At 39.3% G+C, this 22,963-nt stretch overlaps 1 protein-coding gene across 5 annotated transcripts in view; it reads right to left on the bottom strand.

Annotated features, from left to right (window-relative positions):
* SPAG9 (sperm associated antigen 9) overlaps window positions 1–22,963 on the bottom strand; it is a 105,059-nt gene that overhangs the window by 49,552 nt on the left and 32,544 nt on the right. For 3 of the 5 annotated variants that reach the window (XM_074970569.1, XM_074970568.1, XM_074970570.1), the window contains exons 3-5: window positions 22,413–22,483; window positions 9,641–9,735; window positions 3,820–3,973 (exon numbers count right to left, since the gene is read on the bottom strand). In XM_074970569.1, coding sequence (XP_074826670.1) covers window positions 3,820–3,973; window positions 9,641–9,735; window positions 22,413–22,483 — 320 coding nt within the window. Of the gene's footprint in view, window positions 1–3,819; window positions 3,974–8,762; window positions 9,059–9,640; window positions 9,736–22,412; window positions 22,484–22,963 lie in introns of those variants that run through there. The other 2 variants (XM_074970571.1, XM_074970572.1) reach the window with 1 other exon arrangement.

Below are 22,963 nucleotides of genomic sequence, written 5' to 3'. Positions count from 1 at the left end.
GTTTATTCCCCCCCACCCCCGTACTGTTCCTCACACATTCTTATCAACTGCTGCAAATGGCCCATCTTGATTATCACTACAAAAGGTTCCCCCCCCCCCCCCACTGGAAATAGCTCACCTTAACTGATCACTCATTATAGTGTGAATAACACCCATTGTTTCATGTTCTCTGTGTGTGTGTGTGTGTGTGTGTGTGTGTGTGTGTGTGTGTGTGTGTGTGTGTCGATAGATTAGATAGATCTTCCTACTGTATTTTCCACTGCATGCATCTGATGGAGAGGGTTTTAGCCCACAAAAGCTTATGCTCAAATAAATTTGTTAGTCTCTAAGGTGCCACAAGTACTCCCATTCTTTTTGTAAGCAATGTTTCCTAAAGCCTTTTTTTCAAGGAACTAAGTTGTGTATTTAAAATTAGGTCACTAAGTTTGTAGAGAACTAAATAGTGGTTTGTAAGGAATGCAATCAGAGTAGGGATAGAAGAAAGCAATACACAACTGCATCTTGTCTTCCAATGGCACCCAATATTGTCCTTACTGTACAAAGTTCCAAACTATCCAGATAAACCCTGGTCTGTGCTGCTCCTGGGCACCAATATGGAGGTGTTTTTAGGTGTACCATTGTGCATCCTTCAAATACTACAGCATGAATAAAAATGCAGGTATTTGAAAGCAACAGTACAAGACACTGGCAAGATACAAGTTAAAAACTATAATAGAAATTAATATTCCTCTTAGTAGTGACTGCAGTGCATCATGCCATTCCGCAGGATCATTTATTAAATATAGGCACTGTGCTTGGCACTGTGTAAGATAAATAATATCTAACTTACAGAAATGATCCCTGCCCTAAGGCACTTAGTCTTATAACTAAACTGAGATATGTATATACAGAGCATCAAAAATTGTGCATGCAAGGTAGCCATTTTTAAGTGTGTACAAGTTAATATTTTTAGAAGGACTAATGCCAAAAAATATAATTTGACAATATGAAATGACAGGTACTTTCTGGAGGGGATAGAATGAGATCAGAAAACCCCCTTTATAACAACTCCATCCACTCAAGTCATGTGGCTCTAACCTGTATTTCAGCAAAGCAACTCCTCCTAAAGCCTGTCAATTTCTGAATAACTGAAATTGCTATGGAGAAATATGAATACAGAGGATTACTTGGGGGTACACAAGACAAATTTGACTCCTGAAAAGGGTACAGTACCCTGGAAAGGTTGAAAACCACTGTACTATATTATATATATATATATATATATATATAAATAAACCACTGTATTTCTGTTCATGGATTGCTAAAGGACAGAAAGTTTTCAACAGGGTCTTCAGATCCTTTTTCTTTTTCAGTTTTTGTATCTATCAGGATCATGAAGTATGCTATAGTTTAGACAATGTTTTATCTCCTGAGCTGGGGTACTTATCCACCTGTGAAGAGGCATCTGTTTTTGTACCTCCAATACTAGATGGGTTCATTAGTGGTAAGGCCCTTGTGACACCCTGACACCCCAATATCCTAATTACATGACAGTGATGAATATGTTTTGTACAAAATATATTTTGAGGTATTCTAAAAGTCTTGATCTGCTAGACATTAATATCTTGTTGGATTGTGTTACTGTTGTATGTGAAGTTATGAAGTTTGGCTCTGTATGTGTTACTGAAACACGTTATGAGGTTGAAAGCACCCACAAACAGCCTTTCAGGTACAACAGTAAATAGGCCAAACAATGTTAATAGCTTATTGAGGAAATGCACAGAAGCACAAGGATTACCTCAGGAACTGTATAAAATAGAAACCTCTCATAGATAGCACTACACAATGGGAACTGTTTGACCTAGGTCATAGCAAAAGAGCTTTCCAGCAAATGGGAAGAAGATATAAAAGAGGAACAATGACATCCTGGGGGGCAGGGGCTCACTCTCTCTGCAACAACACACCTGAAAACACCTGAGGGGCAAGGACTGAACTGTCTGTATATGAAAACCTGGGAAAGCCAAGGAAACTTGTGTCTTAAGAATCTGCCAGCCTGTTTATCACTCAGGGTGAGAATTTGCTAATTTATATCCTACCTATCCAGTGTCTTAAGGTCAGTTTAGTTTATTTACTAAGGTAATCTACTTTGATCTGTTTGTTATCTCTTATAATATCCTTTGTAATTAATAAACTTGTTTGTTTCTCTAAACCAGTTCGAAATTCATAAATGGGGACAAAAAGCTGTGAATATCTTCCTCCACGTTGAGGGTAGGAGCGAATTTCATAAGCTTATGCTGTACCGTTCTCTGTGCAGTGCAAGACAATACAATTTTGTGTTCGCATCCCAGAGGGGGAGCACATTTGAGTGCCGGGCAATCCCCTAGCTGAGTTTTCCCATGCAGAGCTGATTTCAGTATCTGTGTCTTTCTGCAGCTGGGCATGTCCCTATGTGTGTGCACGCGCTAGAGGCGGTTTGAGGGCCTGGCTCAGCAGGACAGGGTGAGGGAGCCCAGGCTGGTGGAATGGGAAGGCTCAGTGGTACCCCAGTACATCCAGTGGCACCCCGAAGGGGGAGCAACCTGTCACAGCCCTTTCTAATAGGATAGGAGAAAAGATTGGCCATGTGGTGTAGTCTCAGTCTTGCTCTCACTTCCGGGACTGACAGTGATGGAGGTAGCACACTTAGTCCATCACAGAAGGAGAATCTCACAAATCCAGCAGTTTAGGCACCTGCTTTTTAGGCTAATTTAAATTCTCTTGGTTCAAGAATCGAGCATCTAGGGAGCCTTACTCTTTCAAGAAACTGTTGGTGAACTGGGATTAGAGGACAAACCTGTGGGCATAGCAAACCCCACAGGATTAATGATCCTCATCTTCAGGCACTAACAATTAAGGTCTGTGGCCATTTCAATAAAAAAGAGCCCAAAAGTAAAATACTGAGTAACAGAGTTTAAAAAAAAAAAAAAGAGGACATTCTTCCTTCTGAAATGCTGTAATCAGAGGGCCTCTTGACAGAGAGCAGCTGTCAAATCAGACTCTCTGAACTAGAACTGCACAGGTTTTTCCAAATTGTATGTGAGGCAGAAAGCTTATTAGTTCTATAGAGCTTTGATATCAAAGTCCTTTAGAATGCTCCAAAAAATTATATACTTTTAGTCTTCCCAAAACACATCTAAAGAGGGAAGGGCCATTCAGATGTTCCTTCATCTTTTTATGGCACCCAGTGTGGGATTATGCTTAAAAAAAGTTCAAGTGGAGAACATATCAAATTCATTTGGGATTTTTAAATATATATAAAAACTGTTTCAGGAATCTCATTAAAATTAGAATATTTTCCTCCTCCGAGTCACACCAGTGAATTTTACTGATTTAATGTTTTAATTTTAAACTACGAGCACTAGAATTACACAAACTTTATATACAAATACACACATATGTACGTCACAGTACTTGAATACTCAAAGCTTTTATGCCATAGAACATTATATTCCCAAAACTGTATACACTGTCTATCCAGCCTGTAAGTACAAGAATTGCAGGCCTTAAAAAATTGTACCTATTTAGAAAAGAAAAATCTCTGAAATACCAGGAGACGGATCTTGCATTCCCATCCCATGTTGAAAGTGCAGCCAAAATCCCCTTTCACTGAGCACACAAAGTTCCTTTAAAATACAAGACTCAAAATCACATGCAATAACTGATGCGTTGAGGAGTTTATATAACTGGAGGACGACAGTTCAGCCCTTCCAGTAATATAGTTATCACCAACAATGTACTGAATCCATGGTTTATGATGGCTTCTCATAAGATGCAAAACAAACCTGAAAACCAATAGCTTACCTTTAGGCTGGTGTTGGAGCGTGGCTGGCTTAGCTCATGGAATTTCCAGTGCTCTGACCCAGGTGTTTCCCCTCCTTCTCTCTGAGTCTCAGGTGTAAGCAGTGCATCTCCTGGAGGTAATGGGAAGATGCCCAGTGATATAGGACGCTCTTTTCTGTTTGGGGGGGCGGGGGGGGGGATTAAAAACAAAAACACTCAACATTTAATGAGCTTAAATTTTACACACTCACTGCCTATGCTATACCTGCTTTTGAATATGGCAAGGAAACAGAATTTAGATTCAATCATGCATACTATATTACATATATTTTCATTATATACACATGCAAGCATACAGAGTTTGCATTATTTTATTTAGTAATACCTCAGATTCTGCTTATGTATTTCAAAAGTTTGAGTATTTTAGACTGATTTAACGGATTCCAGTTTTAAACAACTTTGTGCAGCATTTATATCCGATATCCATTCCAGGTGGAGAAGACTAAAAATTTTAATATGAAATAATTGTTGGACCATGAACATCAGAATCAATGTTTTAAAAGCAAGTTGAATTTTTTTCTTTAATTCAGATGAAGCACTAGCAATCCAATTGCATTCAGAAGCCACTTTTGAAAATGCATTTCTCATTTGCTCAACTCTTGTATAGGACCACAACTTCTGTAATGATCAACTACTAAATCCAGACAAATCTTTTCAACTTTCCCATCCATGTCAAGCAACAACCCCTTACCTTGAAGTCTATCTCATATCTACTCTTAAAAGCATTTCACATTTACAAGTACAGTTTGTATATCACAGTTTATAGTCTGCTTAGCTGTATGTTTGGGTGTGAACAGAAAGACCCGTTATCAGAACCCGAGGCTCTGAAAATTAGGGGACTATTTTTGGAATGGACTAAATTTAAGATTACAGCTTAGTTTGTATGAGAGAAACTATACAAAACTGCTTTCCCAGTTAAACACTCAGATCTTATGGTGATACCACTGAAGAGTTTTCAATCTTGGTGCACTTAGATAATTACAGTTCCCAAAATAACAGATATGAGATGGCAGGAAACCTAAGTTGAGATATGAATTTAGACAGCCTTTTTAGTACATAGACACAGATGACAGAAGTTACAGAACTGGCTTTTTTATCAACAGTACCAATACTGTATAGGACATCGAGAAAGCTGGTAGCAGGGAGGTGTGTCATGGGGCACAGGAGCAAGTTCATGGAAGGTTTTAATCCTCATATTACCGGTCATATTACCACAGCTGGCTATTCTATATTCAGCTGTTAAACTAGATAAAACAATCAAAAGTAACCTAAAATACCCCAGAAAGCATACAGAATTCCACAGACTGGCATGAAGCAGGTCCTATCTCTCCCAAGATCCTTGGGTTATTTGGATAATGGTCCCTTGAAGTATTTTGAAGTGTTGGCACCTGTGCATGGGAACACAGCACCAAAAAAACTAAATATCACTTTACAGCAGAGAAGACTAGTGAAAGCCAAAAGATTTCACCCTCCTCTTCATAAAGACACAATCTGGGAGACCCCAAAGGCTCATCTCAAAGAGCCATCCCAAAATCCCAGGACTGATACCGTGTCCAGAGAGACAAAAACGTTGTTTAGAAAGTCATCTGCAGAATGCTGTGGCCAGCTCTGTAAAAGAATGTCAGTACTTGACACTTAACTGAAGAAAGTTAAGATGAAGCAAAACATTTGCTTGGTCAAAACAGCATGATCCCAAAAGAAATACGTGCAGTTAAGCACCACTGCCAAAAGTAAAGCTGTGGTTAGAGATAAGTTTACCAAAGGTAAGAGGTAGAGAAAGTACACAACGACTGCAGAAAATTGAGCTTCGTGATACAAAGCAGGCAGAAAGTATAGTCCATAAACCAGTGGGCACCTCTCAGTGAGAAAACCAGGGTAAGTATTTTCAGAATGATTATGGAGACTCAAGTCTATAGTATTGACTTGTAAAATGATTCAGGCCCTATCTATATTAGCCAGGACAACTTCATAGTCTGCTAACAAGACCTGTGTAGCCAAGGGAAGGTCCACGCTCCTATGCGAAGAGGATGACAAAAACTATAGTAAAGATAGTGAAGAAGTGCTTGTACTTGGGGCCCAAGAAGCAATAGGCCCTTTTGAGAACGTTCACTATGTCTGGATAAAAATTTTCAAGAGATTAAAAACTTTTAGGAAGTTAAGGAAAAATGTCTGAACAAGCACCTTGTGAGTACTGATATATGAAAGACCACAACGTACAAGATAACATCTGTATGACTAAATATGCTGTACCAAAATTGATACCAAAGATTCTGCAATAGGAAACTAGTACAAACAGGAGTGGTAGGCTCTTAACCAATACAGAAAGACAGCTGGACATTCAATCAGCATTAACACAGTTAAGCACAGATAATGTGAAGCAAATGAAAAAAGCCAAAGCAATCAAGGTCACATAGATAAAAAGTATTGGAAGGGTTGGGTTACGCTGGAACAGTAACAACTCTGAAGAAGAAACCTTACTAAATAGTTGCAAAACTAAACAGAAGTTTTTTTCTACAACAGCAGGAGTCCTTGGAATCTATTCAAGTACTTCCTTTGTTTAGCATTCCCACATTTCTAATACATTGGGGCGGGAGGGAGGAGAAGAGAGACACACACACACACAGTTTTCAAGTATTGATTTTCTGGGAAAAAAATCCAGTGCCAAAAATCAAGCTGGCCCCTTTCAGTTTAAAAGGGGGCTCACCTTAAAGCATGCTCTGAGAGGCCCTTAGCTTTGGAAACCATCTTCTGGACGAATAGTCCAAAGAAGCCCGGATCTGTTTCTCTTCAGGGCATGCTGCAAAATCTATCTTCTATACAGGCTTTTAAGGAGAGGAGTTTAATGGGGAGAAAGATTATGGACTAAGAAGGGAGAGGCGGAATCCTCAAAGAAAAATTCTTTCTTCAGTTGGGCTCACTTTGGGGAGGACGGAGAGAATTAGCTGGATTGTCATTTTAAAAATAATTAGTCACCTAGAGTAAACAGATAGATGTCTTATATATATGACCTCAAAATCAAAATACATGCAAGGAAGAGGTCATTAAGGTGTAAGGGGGTCTGTCTTCCCTTCTGACAAGCAAGATCTTCTCCCACTAAAAATATCAATTTGTTTGCTTGCATGTGGGATGGGGAAGAGTCCCCCTTTCAGTTTCCAAGAAATATTTGGAAAGATGTCATTTTGCTGAATTAAAGTCAGATATTACAGTTTACTCCCTAAACAAATAATAAAAGTATCTGTTTAGTCTTTATTTCTTTTAACAGTGGCCTACTGAAATATTAGAGCTTTAAGTATTTTTGCAGCCACTCTACATTATATCTTTTTGATGACAAATAGTCAAGTTAATATAATATTACATATTCAGACCATAATGCTTCTTCAACAGCAATTTTCTACAATTTTTTTTTTCTAAGCTAAGAAAATCAACAGCACAGCCTTTAAAAATACTGGTTTATTTACATACTAAAATCGTTTTAAAATTTAACCAAAAGGCTCTACTGAAAAGACAGCACAGTTTCTAAGACTTGAAATTTAAATATTCACTTGAAAAGTGATGACATGCTACTAAAAGACTTCTTTATCAAGCTGATAGCGTTAGAGTAACGTGTTAGAGTTCAGACTTTTTAAACCTAAAAAAGTAAAATATTTTGCTTTACTTTTAAAGTATAAGGCCTTAGTAATTGATTATTCTACAAAAAGGAAAGGAGTACTTGTGGCACCTTAAAGACTAACAAATTTATTTGAGCATAAGCTTTCGATGAAGTGAGCTGTAGCTCACGAAAGCTTATGCTCAAATAAACGTTAGTCTAAGGTGCCACAAGTACTCCTTTTCTTTTTGCGAATACAGACTAACACAGCTGCTACTCAGAAACCTGATTATTCTACAGTAATATATTACCCTATTAAACTTACTAAAATGCCTTAAGTCTACCAAACACTTAAGTCAACTACCCACTACATTTACATATTTGTCACAAAAGATTAACACACACACTGAAGGCTAGAGACCAAACCTAGGCTATGTGCTACATTGATTCTTTTAAAATCATCTTCCATTAGAACTAATTTTCTGACAATCACATATTTTTAACAAGTATATACATTTATTTAAGCCAGAGTGATAAATAGTCATTAAAGAATGCCAAGTTCACTAGTTTGAAAGATACAATTTTAAAATGTGGCCCATTGTATTTCATTTAAAACAAACACTAAAATGTCAAAAAAAAAATTTTTTTTTCCACTAATGCAGATCTGCTACTATTCTAGGCAACCAGGACAAACAGCACATAACTCAAGGGAGGAAAGAGTTGGTTGACTGCCATACAAGTATAAAGAGAATGATGAGAGAGGATAACATTTGACTCAACAATAGTGAATAGGCTCTTACAGCTCTAATACCCAAATACGAGATTTTTCTTTCAAAAGTATTTTAAACGAACAGTATTTTTTTTAAACATGTAAAAAAATATTGAAATTATATATTTGAACAGAGCTCCCATTACCTGTATATAAACTGCATAAAGAAAAGGCCTAAGCCATCACAAATTTAGGACTATATAATATTCGCTAAATACCTTACAACACGAGTGCAAGCTCTGTCCACAATGTTTAACAAAGCACCTCTATTCTGTTGGCAAGTTAGTGTCAAAGATTTATTTAACAGCTTTCTAAAGCAAAAACTCACCGACTGACCTTGTAATTACTTAAAAAAACACCAATGCAAATTTCCTTTAACAAGTTACAAAACAGTGCCTTGCCTTACTTAGTGTATGAATACTAAATATACAGGACTTCAAATCAGCACTCGATATCCCGTTGCCTCCTTTTATAGATCGAAAGATGAGCAAGAATGAGGAAACTAACAACAAAGAATACAATAAGCAGAGGTTCAGTAGGTCAGAGTACCTGAGTATCCTTGATAGATTCTGCGTCAGAGCTGGCACACCAGTAGAAATAGAAAAGTGCACAAGCAGCAAAACAGAAAGAGATACTAAGATAGCTGAATTAATGACCACCGCCCCGCCAACGAAGCCAAACACAAATAGCAGCATGCATCCAGGACTCATGGTGCTGCGCTGGCATGATGAAACGCCGGAACCAAGGCTACACAGACGACGAGGGTGTATCTTTGTAGTGAAAGTCTGTCATTCAGCTGCTGCCACAAAAACAATGCCATCAGCAGCAGCTTTCCACTCTCTCCTGCAGCAGCTCCAAACCAATGACATCACTTCTCTCCTCCCCCACCTCAATGAACCATAGAGCTGCTGCTCTTAGCATCTATGCAGCAAGAGACACAGTCAGCTTATTACCTATTCTCTCCCCCTTCCAGAGTTCATTGGCAGAAAGCTTTGAGATCTACATAATATATTCACATAGAGCTCTCAGCACAAGCAGACATTTAGACATGTTCCTTTGTAAACCTGTGTATAAAGCAGCAGAAGCAATGCAATATTATTTAAGTATTTTTAGACTCTGGTATTTCTGCTGTCTGTTATTTTGAAATTATCCATATCCTAAAAGAAACCCTGTCTACATTTATAAAAATGTATGCCAAAATTATTGCCCAAGACCAATGTACAGACTATATATCAACATTTAGTGTTACAAAAGCAAGTGTTTTTTCCCATGGATTTCTACAGTATTCTCCTACTGCATTCCAATCATCCGACAAATCTTTCTGATTCAGCCAAACTGTTGTTGTAGGATTAAAGAACAGACAGTCTTGCAAACATACATGAATGAATTCTTTTTTTATTTCAGGGTGAGAGCATAATGATGCTTACCTAATTCTACCGTGTGTGGTAGATTCTAGCAGATCACCCCCCGTTAGTTGATGAAGTTTGGATCTTTCCAAGTGTTCCATATAATTGTGAATCATCTGTTTAAAACAAAAGATACTTAATATGTCTTACAGTATCATTTAAATGTATTGCAATAGTGTATTTTACAGCCAATATTTTGCACCACTTTGCAATCCTCCTCCGCATATCTGAAAAAAAAATACCAGAAGCCCACTCATTTATGGCCACAAGTCTGATCTGAGACCCTCTCCTTAAAATTTGAGCATTTGAGAAAGAACCTTAAGTTATTTTTCAAAAATAAAAATTCAGTTTCACTTTAACCCCTTAGACATATTCCTATATTCATGCACAGGAAATATCTGAATAGCAACATAAGTGTCCATCGCATTTCAGACAGAGTTCTGCAACTAAGTGCCCATAAATGGAAATAACGAAACCCCAATGACTGTAACCTGCTGAAGTTTAAACACATCCATGAAGTAAAGGCAGTGTGTGTGATATTTCTTTGAATGACTGGCAACTAAATCTTCTATATGCAGAGATTTTATTTATAAAAAACAGAGAAAATAGTATTATATGTTGAAACATTTTATTGCATTGTGTTAATACAGTATAGCAAAAACCAGCATCTATCTAGAATATAGTCACCAAAACAAAATGATAATATTTTTAAAAGTATATTATGTTTACATTTTGAGCAGTTAGTTCCTTTATCAAAATGTGGCCTAATTTACTAGTTAATACATTAAAGAAGAACATGGTAAGCATCTGGAATTTAGAAAAGTGAAGTGAGATCTGATGCGTGTTTCAGGCTTTCCTTTGACTTTTCACGTATTCTGGTCAGATAATTCTTGGTAAAATAATGGTTAAACTTCCCCATCTACACCAAACTGCTCCATAATGAAGATAAATATCAGACACCAGAAGACTGAAAACAGACACTGCGAAAAAGTCCCTGTGTAAAAGCAGAACTTTCTTTTTTCTAATTTATTCAATAGAGTCAAAGGAATACCCAAAATCACAGATAGATACTACAACTGCTCATTGTCTTGGTTTTTTGTTACCTTATGTATGGTCTTGCAAATGTATATAGCTTTCTGAAAATAAAATCTGTGTTGAATTTTATGTTCTTTAAATGTGTATTTGTGGTAGAATGTAAAACAGGAATAGATATATACGCTGTACATGGTAATCTGTATATATTTCACGTTTTTATTCAGTGAGGGTTCTATAAAATTGCAAGCATGGGGATTTATTACTAAAAACAAAGTATTTGTAAACAAAAACAGTTAAAGAAACAGCCAAGCTATTTGAGCTATGGATGTACTATTAACCCATTTTATTTGTTTTTATTGTGTAAGTAGCCCTCTGTAAAAAGACAGTTGCATTATTTGTAATAATTATTTCACACCTTGGATAAAATAAGCCACTAACCAGAACCCTTACTAGTTCATTAAAGTCTGATCATATCTAGGGTATCCTTTGTCTAGATTTTGACCTGAAAATAAATAAAAAATAAAGGAACATTGGCTGGTTGGTATCTTAGGTAGTACCATAAACTGATGGGCGTTTTATCAATACCAAATTTTAGCCAAATTAGATCAACCCCTTCCTTTTGTTACCATTTTCTCATAATTGTGTACATACTTTCCCTTCCCTCCTCCACTCCACAGGAACAAGTTTTGTACCTACAAAATGAGGAAGAAATAAGACACCACAAAAGGCAGTACATTTCAGTTTTAAGCTAGTGAGTAGTTAGAATTTTTTTCTGATCCTTTTAAGATTTATCTTATTTTATCCTTAAGGTTTTCATTAAGTCATGCTGTTCTAGCTAGCATTTCACAGTCATTTAGAACAATGCTTAATCTTCAATAGCATGTGTGCTTGTTACACTGGAGCACAATAGGGTTTTATAAATCTATCAAGCCAATCAGGAGCATGAGGCATAAGGCTGAGTGCGATTAGAGTCGTAATGATAGAGCCGTCAATTTTATGAAATTGTTTAAATGACAATGGTCATAACTGAAAACAGGCATTAAAACTACAACAATATGTAATAGCAGATTTTATAACGTTAATGCTTCATCACAATCATCATTGTGCAAAGCACCAGAGTCATATCAAAATCAACGGTAAATACAACACACGAGTCACTGACCAGCAATCTTCCTCCACATTTTCCATGCACATCTGAGAAGTGTGCCATACTACATCCTGTCCAGTCAGCAAGCCACATCATCAAGCCACACTTGTAGCAGGTGCACCCTGCCCCTGGTCCCTGCAAAACTTGCTTTGGCTATCTTCCTCCATTTATAATCCTTGACTATTTTGAAGTACTAAGAGACCATAAACATTAAGGACTTCTGTACAATATGGTTCTGACTGCATTTATAATATAGCCATAGTCTATTTACCAAGTCAGGCCCAAGACCATGGGATGCTGTTGAGAAAAGGTGGTCCGCTGGGAAGACCAGGGGTGCACCTCACCAAGAAGGGGAAGAGCATCTTCATGCACCAACTCGGCAACCCAGCGAGGAGGGCTTTAAACTAAGTTCAAAGGGGGCAGATGACAAAAGCCAGAAGGTATAAAAATATGACCTTAAAAGGCTAGATGGGGGCGGGGATCACATGGAAAATTACATTAGGGTCATTAGAGCAACAAGAGGGAAATCAGTGAGGGAATCTGATTAACTTCTTGGATGTCTATACAAATATATAAGGAGTATGGGGAACAAACAGGAAGAACTGGAAGTATTAGTACATAAGCTAAATTTTGAGTTCATTGGTGTTAGAGACTTGGTGGGATAAACCCCATGACCAGAATATTGGTATAGAGGGGTATAGCTTGTTCAGGAAAGACAGGCAGCCTAAAAATGGAGGAGGTGTTGCATTATATGTCAAGAATGCGCACACTCGTTCTGACGTCCAAAAGCAGGTCAGAAGCAGACCAGTTAAGAGTCTCTGTGTAGAGACAAAAGGGGTAAAAAACAGGGGTGATATCATGGTATGGCTACTGTAGTCCACCAAATCAAGGAGAGGAAGTGGATGAGACATTTCTAGAACAAACAGAAGTAAACAAAACACAAGACCTGGGAGTAATGGTGGACTTTAGCTACCCAGACTTCTGTTGGAAAAGCAATACAGCAAAACAATGTTTCCAACATGTTCTTGGAATGTACTGGGGACAACTTTTTTCCTCCCAGAAAGTGGAGGAAATAACAAGGAGAGTCATTTTAGCCTTGATTTTGACCCACAGGGAGGAATTAGTAGTGAATCACTCCATTCCCACCTGCCCCACCACCCCCTCCAGCACTCACTCTCCCCGACCCTCGCTCACTTTCACTGGGCTGGGGCAGGAGGTTGGGGTTCGGGGGGGGTGGAGGCAGCACTTTCCTTGGGTGGCTCCCGGTCAGGGGCGCAGCTGGGGCTAAGGGAGGCTCCCTACGCCGCTCCCGGAAGCGGCCAACACACCCCTGTGGGGGGGGGGGCACGTGGCTCCGCGTGCTGCTCCTGTCTGCAAGCGCCTCCCCTGTAGCTCCCATTGGCCGCAGTTCCCTGTTTCCAGCCAATGGGAGCTACGGGGGCAGTGCTTGCAGGCAGAAGCAGCATGCAGAGACCCCGCTCCCCCAGGGGCTGTGGGGGCGCGCTGGCTGCTTCCAGGAGCAGAGTGGAGCTGGGGCAGGCAGGGAGCCTGCCTTAGCTCCACTGCACTTCCTGACTTTTAGCAGCTGGAGATAGTGATCAGCTGGCAGAAACTCCAGGATCCACCAGTTGATTGTGATATACAGTTTGATGACCACCGATCTACATATATAGGGCAGGAGGAAGGTTCTATTTACAGGGCTAAATGATTCAATATATCCCGTCACACTGACATTCTGATCTTTTATTCACCATTACCATTTCAAAATCAAATATTGTTAAGTTATCCATTAGCATCTCATTAGGAAATTAACACATTACAGAAATGCTCCTATGCTGCAAAAGTTTGAAAAAGAATCCTTCAAAGTCACTGGAATAATCCAAGATTAGTCATCCTGACCAAAGGTTGCCTGTCTCCTTATCACTAATAGGTTTGTTTCCTCAGTCTCTTTGTATGCTGGAAACTAGCAGGAAAGTCATTCACTTAAAAAAACCAAGCACCCTACAAGTTTATTGAAAAATAAGCAAGCCAACGTACACTATCAAGATAGATGTACAGATTAAGCCATTAAATAAACTATTCTTGCAGGTCAGAGAACCTCTCCTGTGCTTCTCCAGGAAATCCAGCATTAACCCAGCCCACTGCTATCAACCTCTTGTGTTTTCTCCAGGAATTTTTATATTCTGAGATTACTCCTCCCCCCTCATCTTAAAAAAAAAAAGTTCTAACTCCTCAAGTTTTCTACACTTCCTGTATTTAAGAGTGGATCTGACTCTAGGCAACAACTCCCTCCTCAGCGTTATGTTTGACATTAACAGATTACTCTTTTCAAGTGTTACAGAAGTCTTGCATTAGACATTTGACCTTTAATACATCAATAGAAACTTCTGCCTTCCTTCTCCTCTCGGTTACCCCTTCTTTTTGTAAGAGTTGCACTCCAGATTCTATTCAATTCCTCTTGACTTCCTAGTATTGTTAGCTCAGCATACTGTCTCCAGATCCCATGAACATTTTTGACCACGTCCAGTTGTCCAAATGAAGCCAGCCATATGGTTTTAATAGATAACAGGCTGCTCATTCTTGTCCTGATTTTGTGGTCAGGTGCACCATTTGAGTAGATCTTCAAGATGGGTTTAAGCCTTCAAGTTTTCCAGGAATAGCACTGACCAGAATCATCCCCTGATAATCCAGGCAGGGCTAACTTCTTCAGACTTCCCCAGCAGATGTGTCAGTCAGCTCCCTGTCCTAACAGTTCCCCAACAGGTGCCTCTCCTCTCTTGAGAGTCCCTCTTAACACAGCCAAGTCTCTTTATGCTTGCCAGTTCCCAGGCTTTGGCCCTTCTGGACAAAATCAGTCCGCAGGCTCAGCCCAAGGTTGAGCCAGACTCTTCAGAGCCAGTAACTGTCACTGTCCCATCATACAACCATGAAGTGTTTGCTAAGGTGTCTTATCTTGAGCTAACTCTTCTCTTCCTGCTTGTTTTCCTTAAAATCCCTAACCAACATAGTTGTGCAATAAACATCCCAGTAAGCTGGTTAACATATAGTACACAGTATTTATATATTACAGAGCAGCTCCATTTCCATCATATGCTGCATGTACTCCTTCCAGTTTGCAATATTCCCATGTCCCAGATAATCCACTTTAATCTGGCATTTCTATTTTAGCAGAAATGTAAGGGATTTCTGCATCCTGTCACAGGATATTCTTCTAAGCATAGTTTGCACTCTCATCCTACTTTGAAAAAAGTTACGCACCCACTAGGCAGAAATTATCTGGTCATCTGACTGTAAATTGAAAGCATTCTTCCCATTAACAATGGCTAATGCACTGATGTACACCAATTAAATAAGATGATGGGGATGGCAGATATGGTAACATTCTGAGGCATTAAGCCCATTAAATATATATTAATTTTAACACAAGGTCATTTAAATCTTATTTGGGAACACTTTTTGGGAAATACGTATAGAGTTTTACCTCAATTAAATACATACGATTGGTATAACTCTGCTTTGTCAAATTTGTAACGAAAAAGTTTTCTGCATTTCTTCTATGCTAGCCATCCTCCTGGCACGAGGACCTGCTCAGGATATTTGTTTGTCTGAATCAGCTTGACAAAGTATATTCCAAATGCTAGAGAAATGCTCACTGTTGTGTCACATTGTATCAGACCAAAACAGTGACAAACTTACAGGGCCCAATTATGCTTCATTAAACTAAGAAAATACTCACCGGGGGGGGGGGGGGGGGAGAGTTTCCTTCTACTTAAACAGGGAAGGTGTTTGGGAATTGCTATCAAACCATCTCTACTATACATCATTTAGAGCATGCCACTTTTCTCCAAGCTAATTACAAATTTTGAGAAGTTTCTTCAGCTGTTTGTTCACACAAGTTCTTCCTTCCCAGCTTCCCACACAAGAGGTAAGGAGAAAGCGGTCTTTATGGCTTGGCTTTTTAGTACAGGAATACCTTTTCTGAGTACAGCTATTAGTGTCATCAGATCTCACTTCCAAATGCTATTGCAAGCTTGAAAAAGGTTAAATTTCCTATTTAAATATAAATGCAGGTAAATGAAGTAGTACAGCGGTTCTCACACTCTGGGTCGTGACCCCATTTTAATGGGATCACCAGGGCTGGTGTTAAGACTTGCTGGTTTCGGGGCTGAAGCCCGAGCCCTACAACCTGGGACCGAAGCTGAAGCCCAAGTCCCACCACCTGGGATGGAAGCACAAGTGCTTGAGCCCTGGGCACCAGGGCTCAGGTTACAGGCCCCCCTTGGGCTTTGCCCTCCCTGCCCCCTGCGGTGAGCGGTGCTTGGGTGGACTCAGGCTTCAGTCCCCTTTCCTGGGATCATGTAGTAATTTTTGTTGTCAGAAGAGGGGCGCAGTGCAGTGAAGTTTGAGAACCCAAAAGTAGTAGATTGTGTAGTCATGGCCAATAAAAATATTTAAAATCTATCATCCCTCTTTTCTCTGCTCTGGTTCATGCATTGCACTGACAAGTCTACTGTACTCTATATGTAGTAGCAGCAGCAGAGAGAAATTTAATAGAATATTGACAGTATATTTCAGTCAGTTTGCAGAAAAGGGCAAAGGTAAGCAGACGAATGGAATGAGATAAAAATAGGAAAAGGAAATGAGCCATAATGTCAAAAAGAGGAAAGGATAAGAGAACACACCAATGAATGAAAGATGGAGAAAAAAGCTAGACAAGCCTGACACACTAAAAGGTGGGATGAGGAGAGAGAGAAAAGGATAAGGGGAATCAACAAACAGTAAATAAAGGCAGAGGACAGTCACATGGTTTAGATCTGCGGTTCTCAAACTGAGTCAGGACCCCAATGTGGGTCATGACCCCGTTTTAATGGGGTCGCCAGGGCTGGCTTGGACTTGCTGGGCCAGGGGACGAAGCCAAACCTGAGCCGCACTGTCTGGGGCCAAAGCCTGAGGGTGTCAGCCTTGGGCAGTGGGACTGAGATTACAGGCCCCCTGCCTGGTGCTAAAGCCCTTGGGCTTTGGCTCCAGCCCTGCCATGCAGGGCATTGGGGCTTTGCCCTCCCAACCCAGGGTGGCAGGTATCGAGCATGCTCAGGCTTCGGTCCCCGCTCCTGGGGTCATGTAGTAATAATTTTTTTTTTTTTAAGTCAGAAGGGGTTCGCGGTGCAATGAAGTTTGAGAACCCCAGGTTTAGACAGCTGTCAGAGCTAATACTGCAAGCTTCAAACGCTCCTTTCATTATTTGATCAACTGACAGGAAAAATGAATTGTTATTTCAGTAAGCATCAAGGATTATTACTTCCAAAGACAAAAGTGAAGTTGATTAAAGAAAGAAGAAAAATATTCCTATTTAGAGAGATGAGAGTAGAAGATAAGTTCTTGAAGCAAATACTGTGGTGAAATCACTCAGCTGAATCAGAGGTTTGATTTCATGCAAGAGACCCTTGAAGGTAACTTCAAAACTACATTAAGCAATCTGTAGAGTTATGTCATCCAAATAATCTTATACTAAATAAAGAGAGGTTACCAGAGCAGAACTGAAACACTAGGAAGGGTAGTGAAGGGGTCAGACAATAAGAAAACTGAGAAAATTCAAGGGAGAAAATCTGATATCACTGTCTTTTCATTCTATCTGGTTTCTCAGTTTGAATCCACTCCATCATGAATCATTAAACAAAATAAAGAGACATGTGCATAGGACAGGTGAAGATGGACTCAGTCTTGTACTGACATGGCAAGATCATCTATGAGCTGCAATATAAAGAAGCAAGTTAGGTCTGAGAAGAAGTTCACATTTTCTAGGATTCCCTAGTGACCCTGTAACGGTGCTAGAAAACCCTACAAATTAAGAGGAGACTATGAATTAATACCCTGTTATTTCCTCCACTATTATGTGTATTGCAGTAATGCCTAGAGGTCCCAGCCAAGCCCATTATGCCAAGCAAGGTTAACACAGTATGAGAGAGTTCCTGTTCCGAACAGCTTACAGTCTAAACACACATGACAGGCATGGGGTGGAGAGAAACACACACAACACAGAATGAATAATGTGACATTTGGCAAATGTCACGTACGATTTTTAGTAAGAGTTTGGGGAGTATTAGGTTGTGAGAGTTACTAAAGGGAGAAAGCCAAGGAAAAGAAAGGAGGGGAACATGGAGTGACACCTAAGTGAAAGTGACTGAAAAGGAGTAGGGTAGAGCAATCAGTCAAAAAGCACAGCACAGGAAACGGAATGCCCAGAGTAAAAAACTGAAAAAGAACTGTGACTTGAAGGGGATGAGACAAGAGCGAGCTGTATTAAATCCTTCTCGTTTGTGGTAGAAGATAGTCACCTCAGTGATAATTAAATCTAAGGAAACAACTTTTCCCACCCAAAAGAGTGCATTTTAAATTGTATAAATGTTTGGTAAATTATTTGAATAAACCAAACCTGCATAGCTTGTTGTCCGTTTTGGAAGAAAGTCTATATAAAAAACAAGACATTCCAAACATTCTATTAGTGTTCATTAAATCAAGTTAAATTGATTACATACATTTGTTGATCATTTTTGTAAATGGAGTATTGGGGAACAGGGAAGAAAAGTTTAAACTTTTATATTAATTTCTATTATGGTAATGCCTGGAGGGCCCCAGTCAGGATCAGGGCCCAATGTGCTAAGTATTGTATAAATATAAAGAGACATGGTCTCTGGTCCAGCGAGTTTACAATTTAAACAAGCAACACAAAAGGGTGCAAGAAAGTGCTTCAAAGTCTGAACAGTTTTTTAAATATACCACATATCTTATAGGCAGGACTGGTTGCACCTCCTATTATTAAGCTTGCTTGTCACTTCCCATTACAAAACCCTGTTTTCAATTGCTTATAACTTTACCAAACTAATCATTTGGGCTGAAATTTTCTAGACCATGAGTCTGCCTCAGTCTTAAATTTTTTAGAAAGTTTCAGACAAAACAGTTGAGCTGTTTCCAAGAATAAAACGAAGGAAAAAAACTGCAGTGTTAAAAATAATCCTGATAACCTTTACTTTGAGACTGCAGCACTCCTATGCTTTGGAGCAGAGGTGGTGTCGGTGTAAGGGATGAACCTTTTACTGTTCCTGTGATAATCCATCTAACTTTGGCCTTTGAAAAAAAAAATCTCAGTTCACATATGCTCAAGTAGAGAAGTGCTAGAGCTGAACAGCTAAAATGTCTGAAGAATCTATGCTCAATGAGCATGCTTCAGCTCCTAGTGCTGGCTAACCTAAGCACGCACCATCCCCACACAGCACCTGAGTATACTCCATTCCCAGAGTGGGGGCCAGGCACTGGAACTGAGAGCAGGGAGCCCATATCTCCTGCCTTTATGCTCTCAATGACACCCTGTGGCACCCAGGCAGCCACCTGACTCAAATGCAAAGGAAACAAGTGCTGAACTGGGGGTGGGGTGGGGAAGGCGGCAGGATACTGGGACTGGAAGGGGATGGAAGAGAAACCGACTACAAGTTGATGAGGACTGGAGCTGGCTGGGCAAAAAGACTAGACCAAGAGGCAGGAGAGGGGGGGCTGGTATTGGTTGGATATCAGACCAGAAGCTTAGGGAAGAGGGGACAAAGAGTGGGCAAAGCAGGCCAGGAATCAGTGTGGGAGAAACAGGAAACAGATCTGACAAGGAGCAAGGAGGCAAACTGGGACTGGCTGGGCTAAGACACTGGGACAAGGAGCTGGGCGAGGGACAGGGGAAGACAGACTGCTTGAGTTTTGATGGGGAGCAGGGGAAAAGACAAGTAGAAGGATCTGTGGCCACTACAATCCACTACAGAGCCTGGAATGGCCTTGGAATATTCACAAATGGGTAGTAACATGACAAAACTCTTGTGGACAGCAAAAGGCAAGAGCCAAAATTTGAATTTTAACTGGTTTTGATGTGAAGTTCATTTCCAACGATTTGTTCAGAAATTTACAACTCAAATTCAACAGCTGGACAGATATCAAAGTTCTGGTTCTGTCTGGGGGACAACTCTATTCAGAACCAGAAGAACAGGCAATGATGTCTACACAATCTGTTCAGAAGGATAGTGTGGCCTACTTGTAACAATATGAAAGGAGGAATTAAGACTTGTGGGTACTAGTCTTGTACCACTGACTATCCTCTGGGCATAATTCCACATTCCTCACATACCCTTAACTTTAGAAGCTACAAAAACTTCTCAAAACCCACATCATGGGATCCCACAGTGCTCTGTCTTAAGTCACCTCTCCTATTCTCCCCCCACCCCCCCATTAGGCCTCTTATTTCCTTTACTTTCATCCCCACAAAGAAGCCATTCAGTCCTGTCTTGATTTTTGCTCTGTACAGCTCTTTCCCTCCTGTGTGTTTTTTTTCTGGTTCTCTTCCCACCCCCGGCTTTTTTTTTTTGTGGGGGCGGTGGGAGGGGGTCAGCTTCATGACTTAACTAAGAGGTTTTGAATGTATAATAAAAGACTGGGTACTCACTCTACATTTTCCTGTCTACTAAATGTATGACCAGTCTACCTCAGTATTGTGAGGCTGATTCTTAAAGCAGAGATCCTTACGTTAAATATAAATTCAAACTACTACTATTATAGTTTAGGGTCTCAAGCCATTACGCTCTAAGCTTTGCTAAACTAAAACTAGTGGAAGAAGCAGTTACCTACCCCTTAGTGTGGCTTCAGTTTCTCCTGTTCCACAGTTTTAACTAAGTCTACTTTAGGAGCGTTATTTTTCAGCTTTAAACAAAATATTTTTCTTTGGGAAAAATTTTATGGAAGTCTATATACATATATAGCCTACTATAATAAACAAGAGCAATATAAAATTAACATTTATACACTACAATAGTGTAAACATATTTAGAATAAACGGATTTCTGAAAATACAGTTTCAAGGATACTGTGTTTCATCATACATACTTCAAAACTTTGTGCACAACCGGTAGGCTCAAATTTCCAAGTTAAAAAACAGGTTAATTAACTGCTACAGAACATAACAGACTAAGGGTAAATTTTCAAAAGTGACTGGCATTTAGGAGCTTAATTCTAAATGAAAATCAATGGAACTTGGGCTGCTAAGTGCCTAAATCATTTGTGAAAATGAGACTTAGGGCCAGATTTTAAAAGTATTTAGGCACTGCTATGCTCAGTGTTGCAATCTCCAACTGATTTAGGAGCATAAATCTCATTTTCAAAAGGGATTTAGGAACTTACGAGTCTATCTTCAGTCGACATTGCAACACCTAAATACCCTTAAAAATATGGGCCTTACGTACTTTTGAAAATTTTATCCTAAACTTTGAAAGTTAATAAAAATTCAGTAAAATCTTTAGAATCCTAACATCAAGTTTTATTTTTAAAATTGACTTTTTTAAACATACAGTTGACACCTTGTTTTGTACTGTTTGAAAGCCCCATAAACATTATGGTTCCAGTCCCTGTGAAGCTTCCTTTCCCTTTCTGCTACTCATTGTCAGGATTGTGATGCCTCACACTCCTAACTCACATTCATATTGATGAAAACTAAGCTAATGTTACAGGTAATCAAATGTCATGTTTCAAGGCACAATATTTTTAGTTGTAGAGGCCAGAACAGAATTGCTCTCACTTTGAAAGACCAAGTATTACCTACTGCTGGAGAGCTAAGAAAGAACAGGAGCAGTAAAGGGCTGGAATCAGAAAATAAGAGGACCAACAAGAAAGATGCTCTCAATACCAGAACATAGCAAGTTTAGTTAATTAAAAAGCTACTCAAATTAAAATTTTATTAGACTGAAATATTCTCGCATACACATGAACACTGGGCCAGCTAGGATCCCTGCCTACACTAGGAATATGACCCTTTCCACTGAACCCATCTGATGAAGTGAGCTGTAGCTCACGAAAGCTTATGCTCAAATAAATTTGTTAGTCTCTAAGGTGCCACAAGTACTCCTTTCCCTTTGCTAATAGTCATTCAGTAACAGGCTCATTTCACATGGTTTATAACTCTTCAACTACAAGAACAGACCAGGCTGAGAACAATTGTTTGGTTTGATCTCAACTAGCAGTTACTGTTAACAGTTGAGAGAAAGAATGAAGGGAAACTCTTTCCTGACAATGGTTGTCAGCACCAAGTTGATTTCCTAGGGTAAATGAATTCAAGGAAGAAAGTAGAACCACTGGCATTGTGGAAAAAGCAGTCAGAACACCAGAAATAAGGGGATTAAGTTACCTTTTTTTCATCTGTTTGCATTTTTCTACATTTGCTTTGAAAAACTGTTTTGGGGGTATGGGAACTACGAGGATGCTCATGTTTCAACAAGGCCTGAATATGAGAGAATTGTCTATATAATTGACAGTTTTGTACAAGGAAAGTAACTTGGAAAACATATGTACACTCAAACATATATGGCAAATAAAAACTACTAAATGCCAAACAGAGCCTGGGTACAATGGATGTTGGCAACAAAAATGTCAAAATCCATTAACAGAATTTTGTGTACACGGTTTAGCAAGTTAGAATGGCTAAACATTTTCCACTTTGACATTAACTGCTATACATAGCAAGCTTAAGTTTGCACATGGTGTAAGTATTTTTACATCAAAATGAATTAAGAGTACTTAGACACCTACCTCTGTATGTCTTGAATGAAGTGCATTGTATTCTTTCTTCAGTTCTGCCTCCCTCTCCTCAAGTCTGCCAACTGAAAAAAAAAAAAAAAAAATTAAGGTTAACCCAAGGAGACTCCATACCAGCTACTGAAAGTCCAGAATTTCATGTCCTGAAGTCTGATTTTCACAGACCACAACTGTCACTCCAGAGGTCAGGGTATTCCAACTGATGGGTATCAAGCGGCAACACTCACTTAATGGAGTTGAGGAAACTGAGCTCTATTATTGTCTTTGTTAAATCTTTCTCACTCCCCCTTCTATTGCTAAAGAAAACACACTCCTTCCTCTAAAGGTTGCAAATAGCCACATGGAGCTGAATCACGTTTTTCACAGACAAGTTAATAGACTATTAAATCATCAGATTTCCAGTTAAAGTTATTTAAATTTGTCCAGGAAAATTTTTTCACACATGCATAACAAGAGAAAGTAGGAAGCGACAGAGACCCTATCACATGCTATACTGTTAATCTTGCATTCAGAGGTCATGTCTATGAAGAGAACTGCAACCTAGA

This window comes from Natator depressus, chromosome 14, assembly GCF_965152275.1.
Source record: "Natator depressus isolate rNatDep1 chromosome 14, rNatDep2.hap1, whole genome shotgun sequence".
In the NCBI taxonomy this organism is placed as follows: Eukaryota; Metazoa; Chordata; order Testudines; family Cheloniidae; genus Natator; species Natator depressus.
The sequence above is the reverse complement of the archived record's forward strand: the minus strand, read 5'-3'. Positions and strand labels throughout refer to the sequence as shown.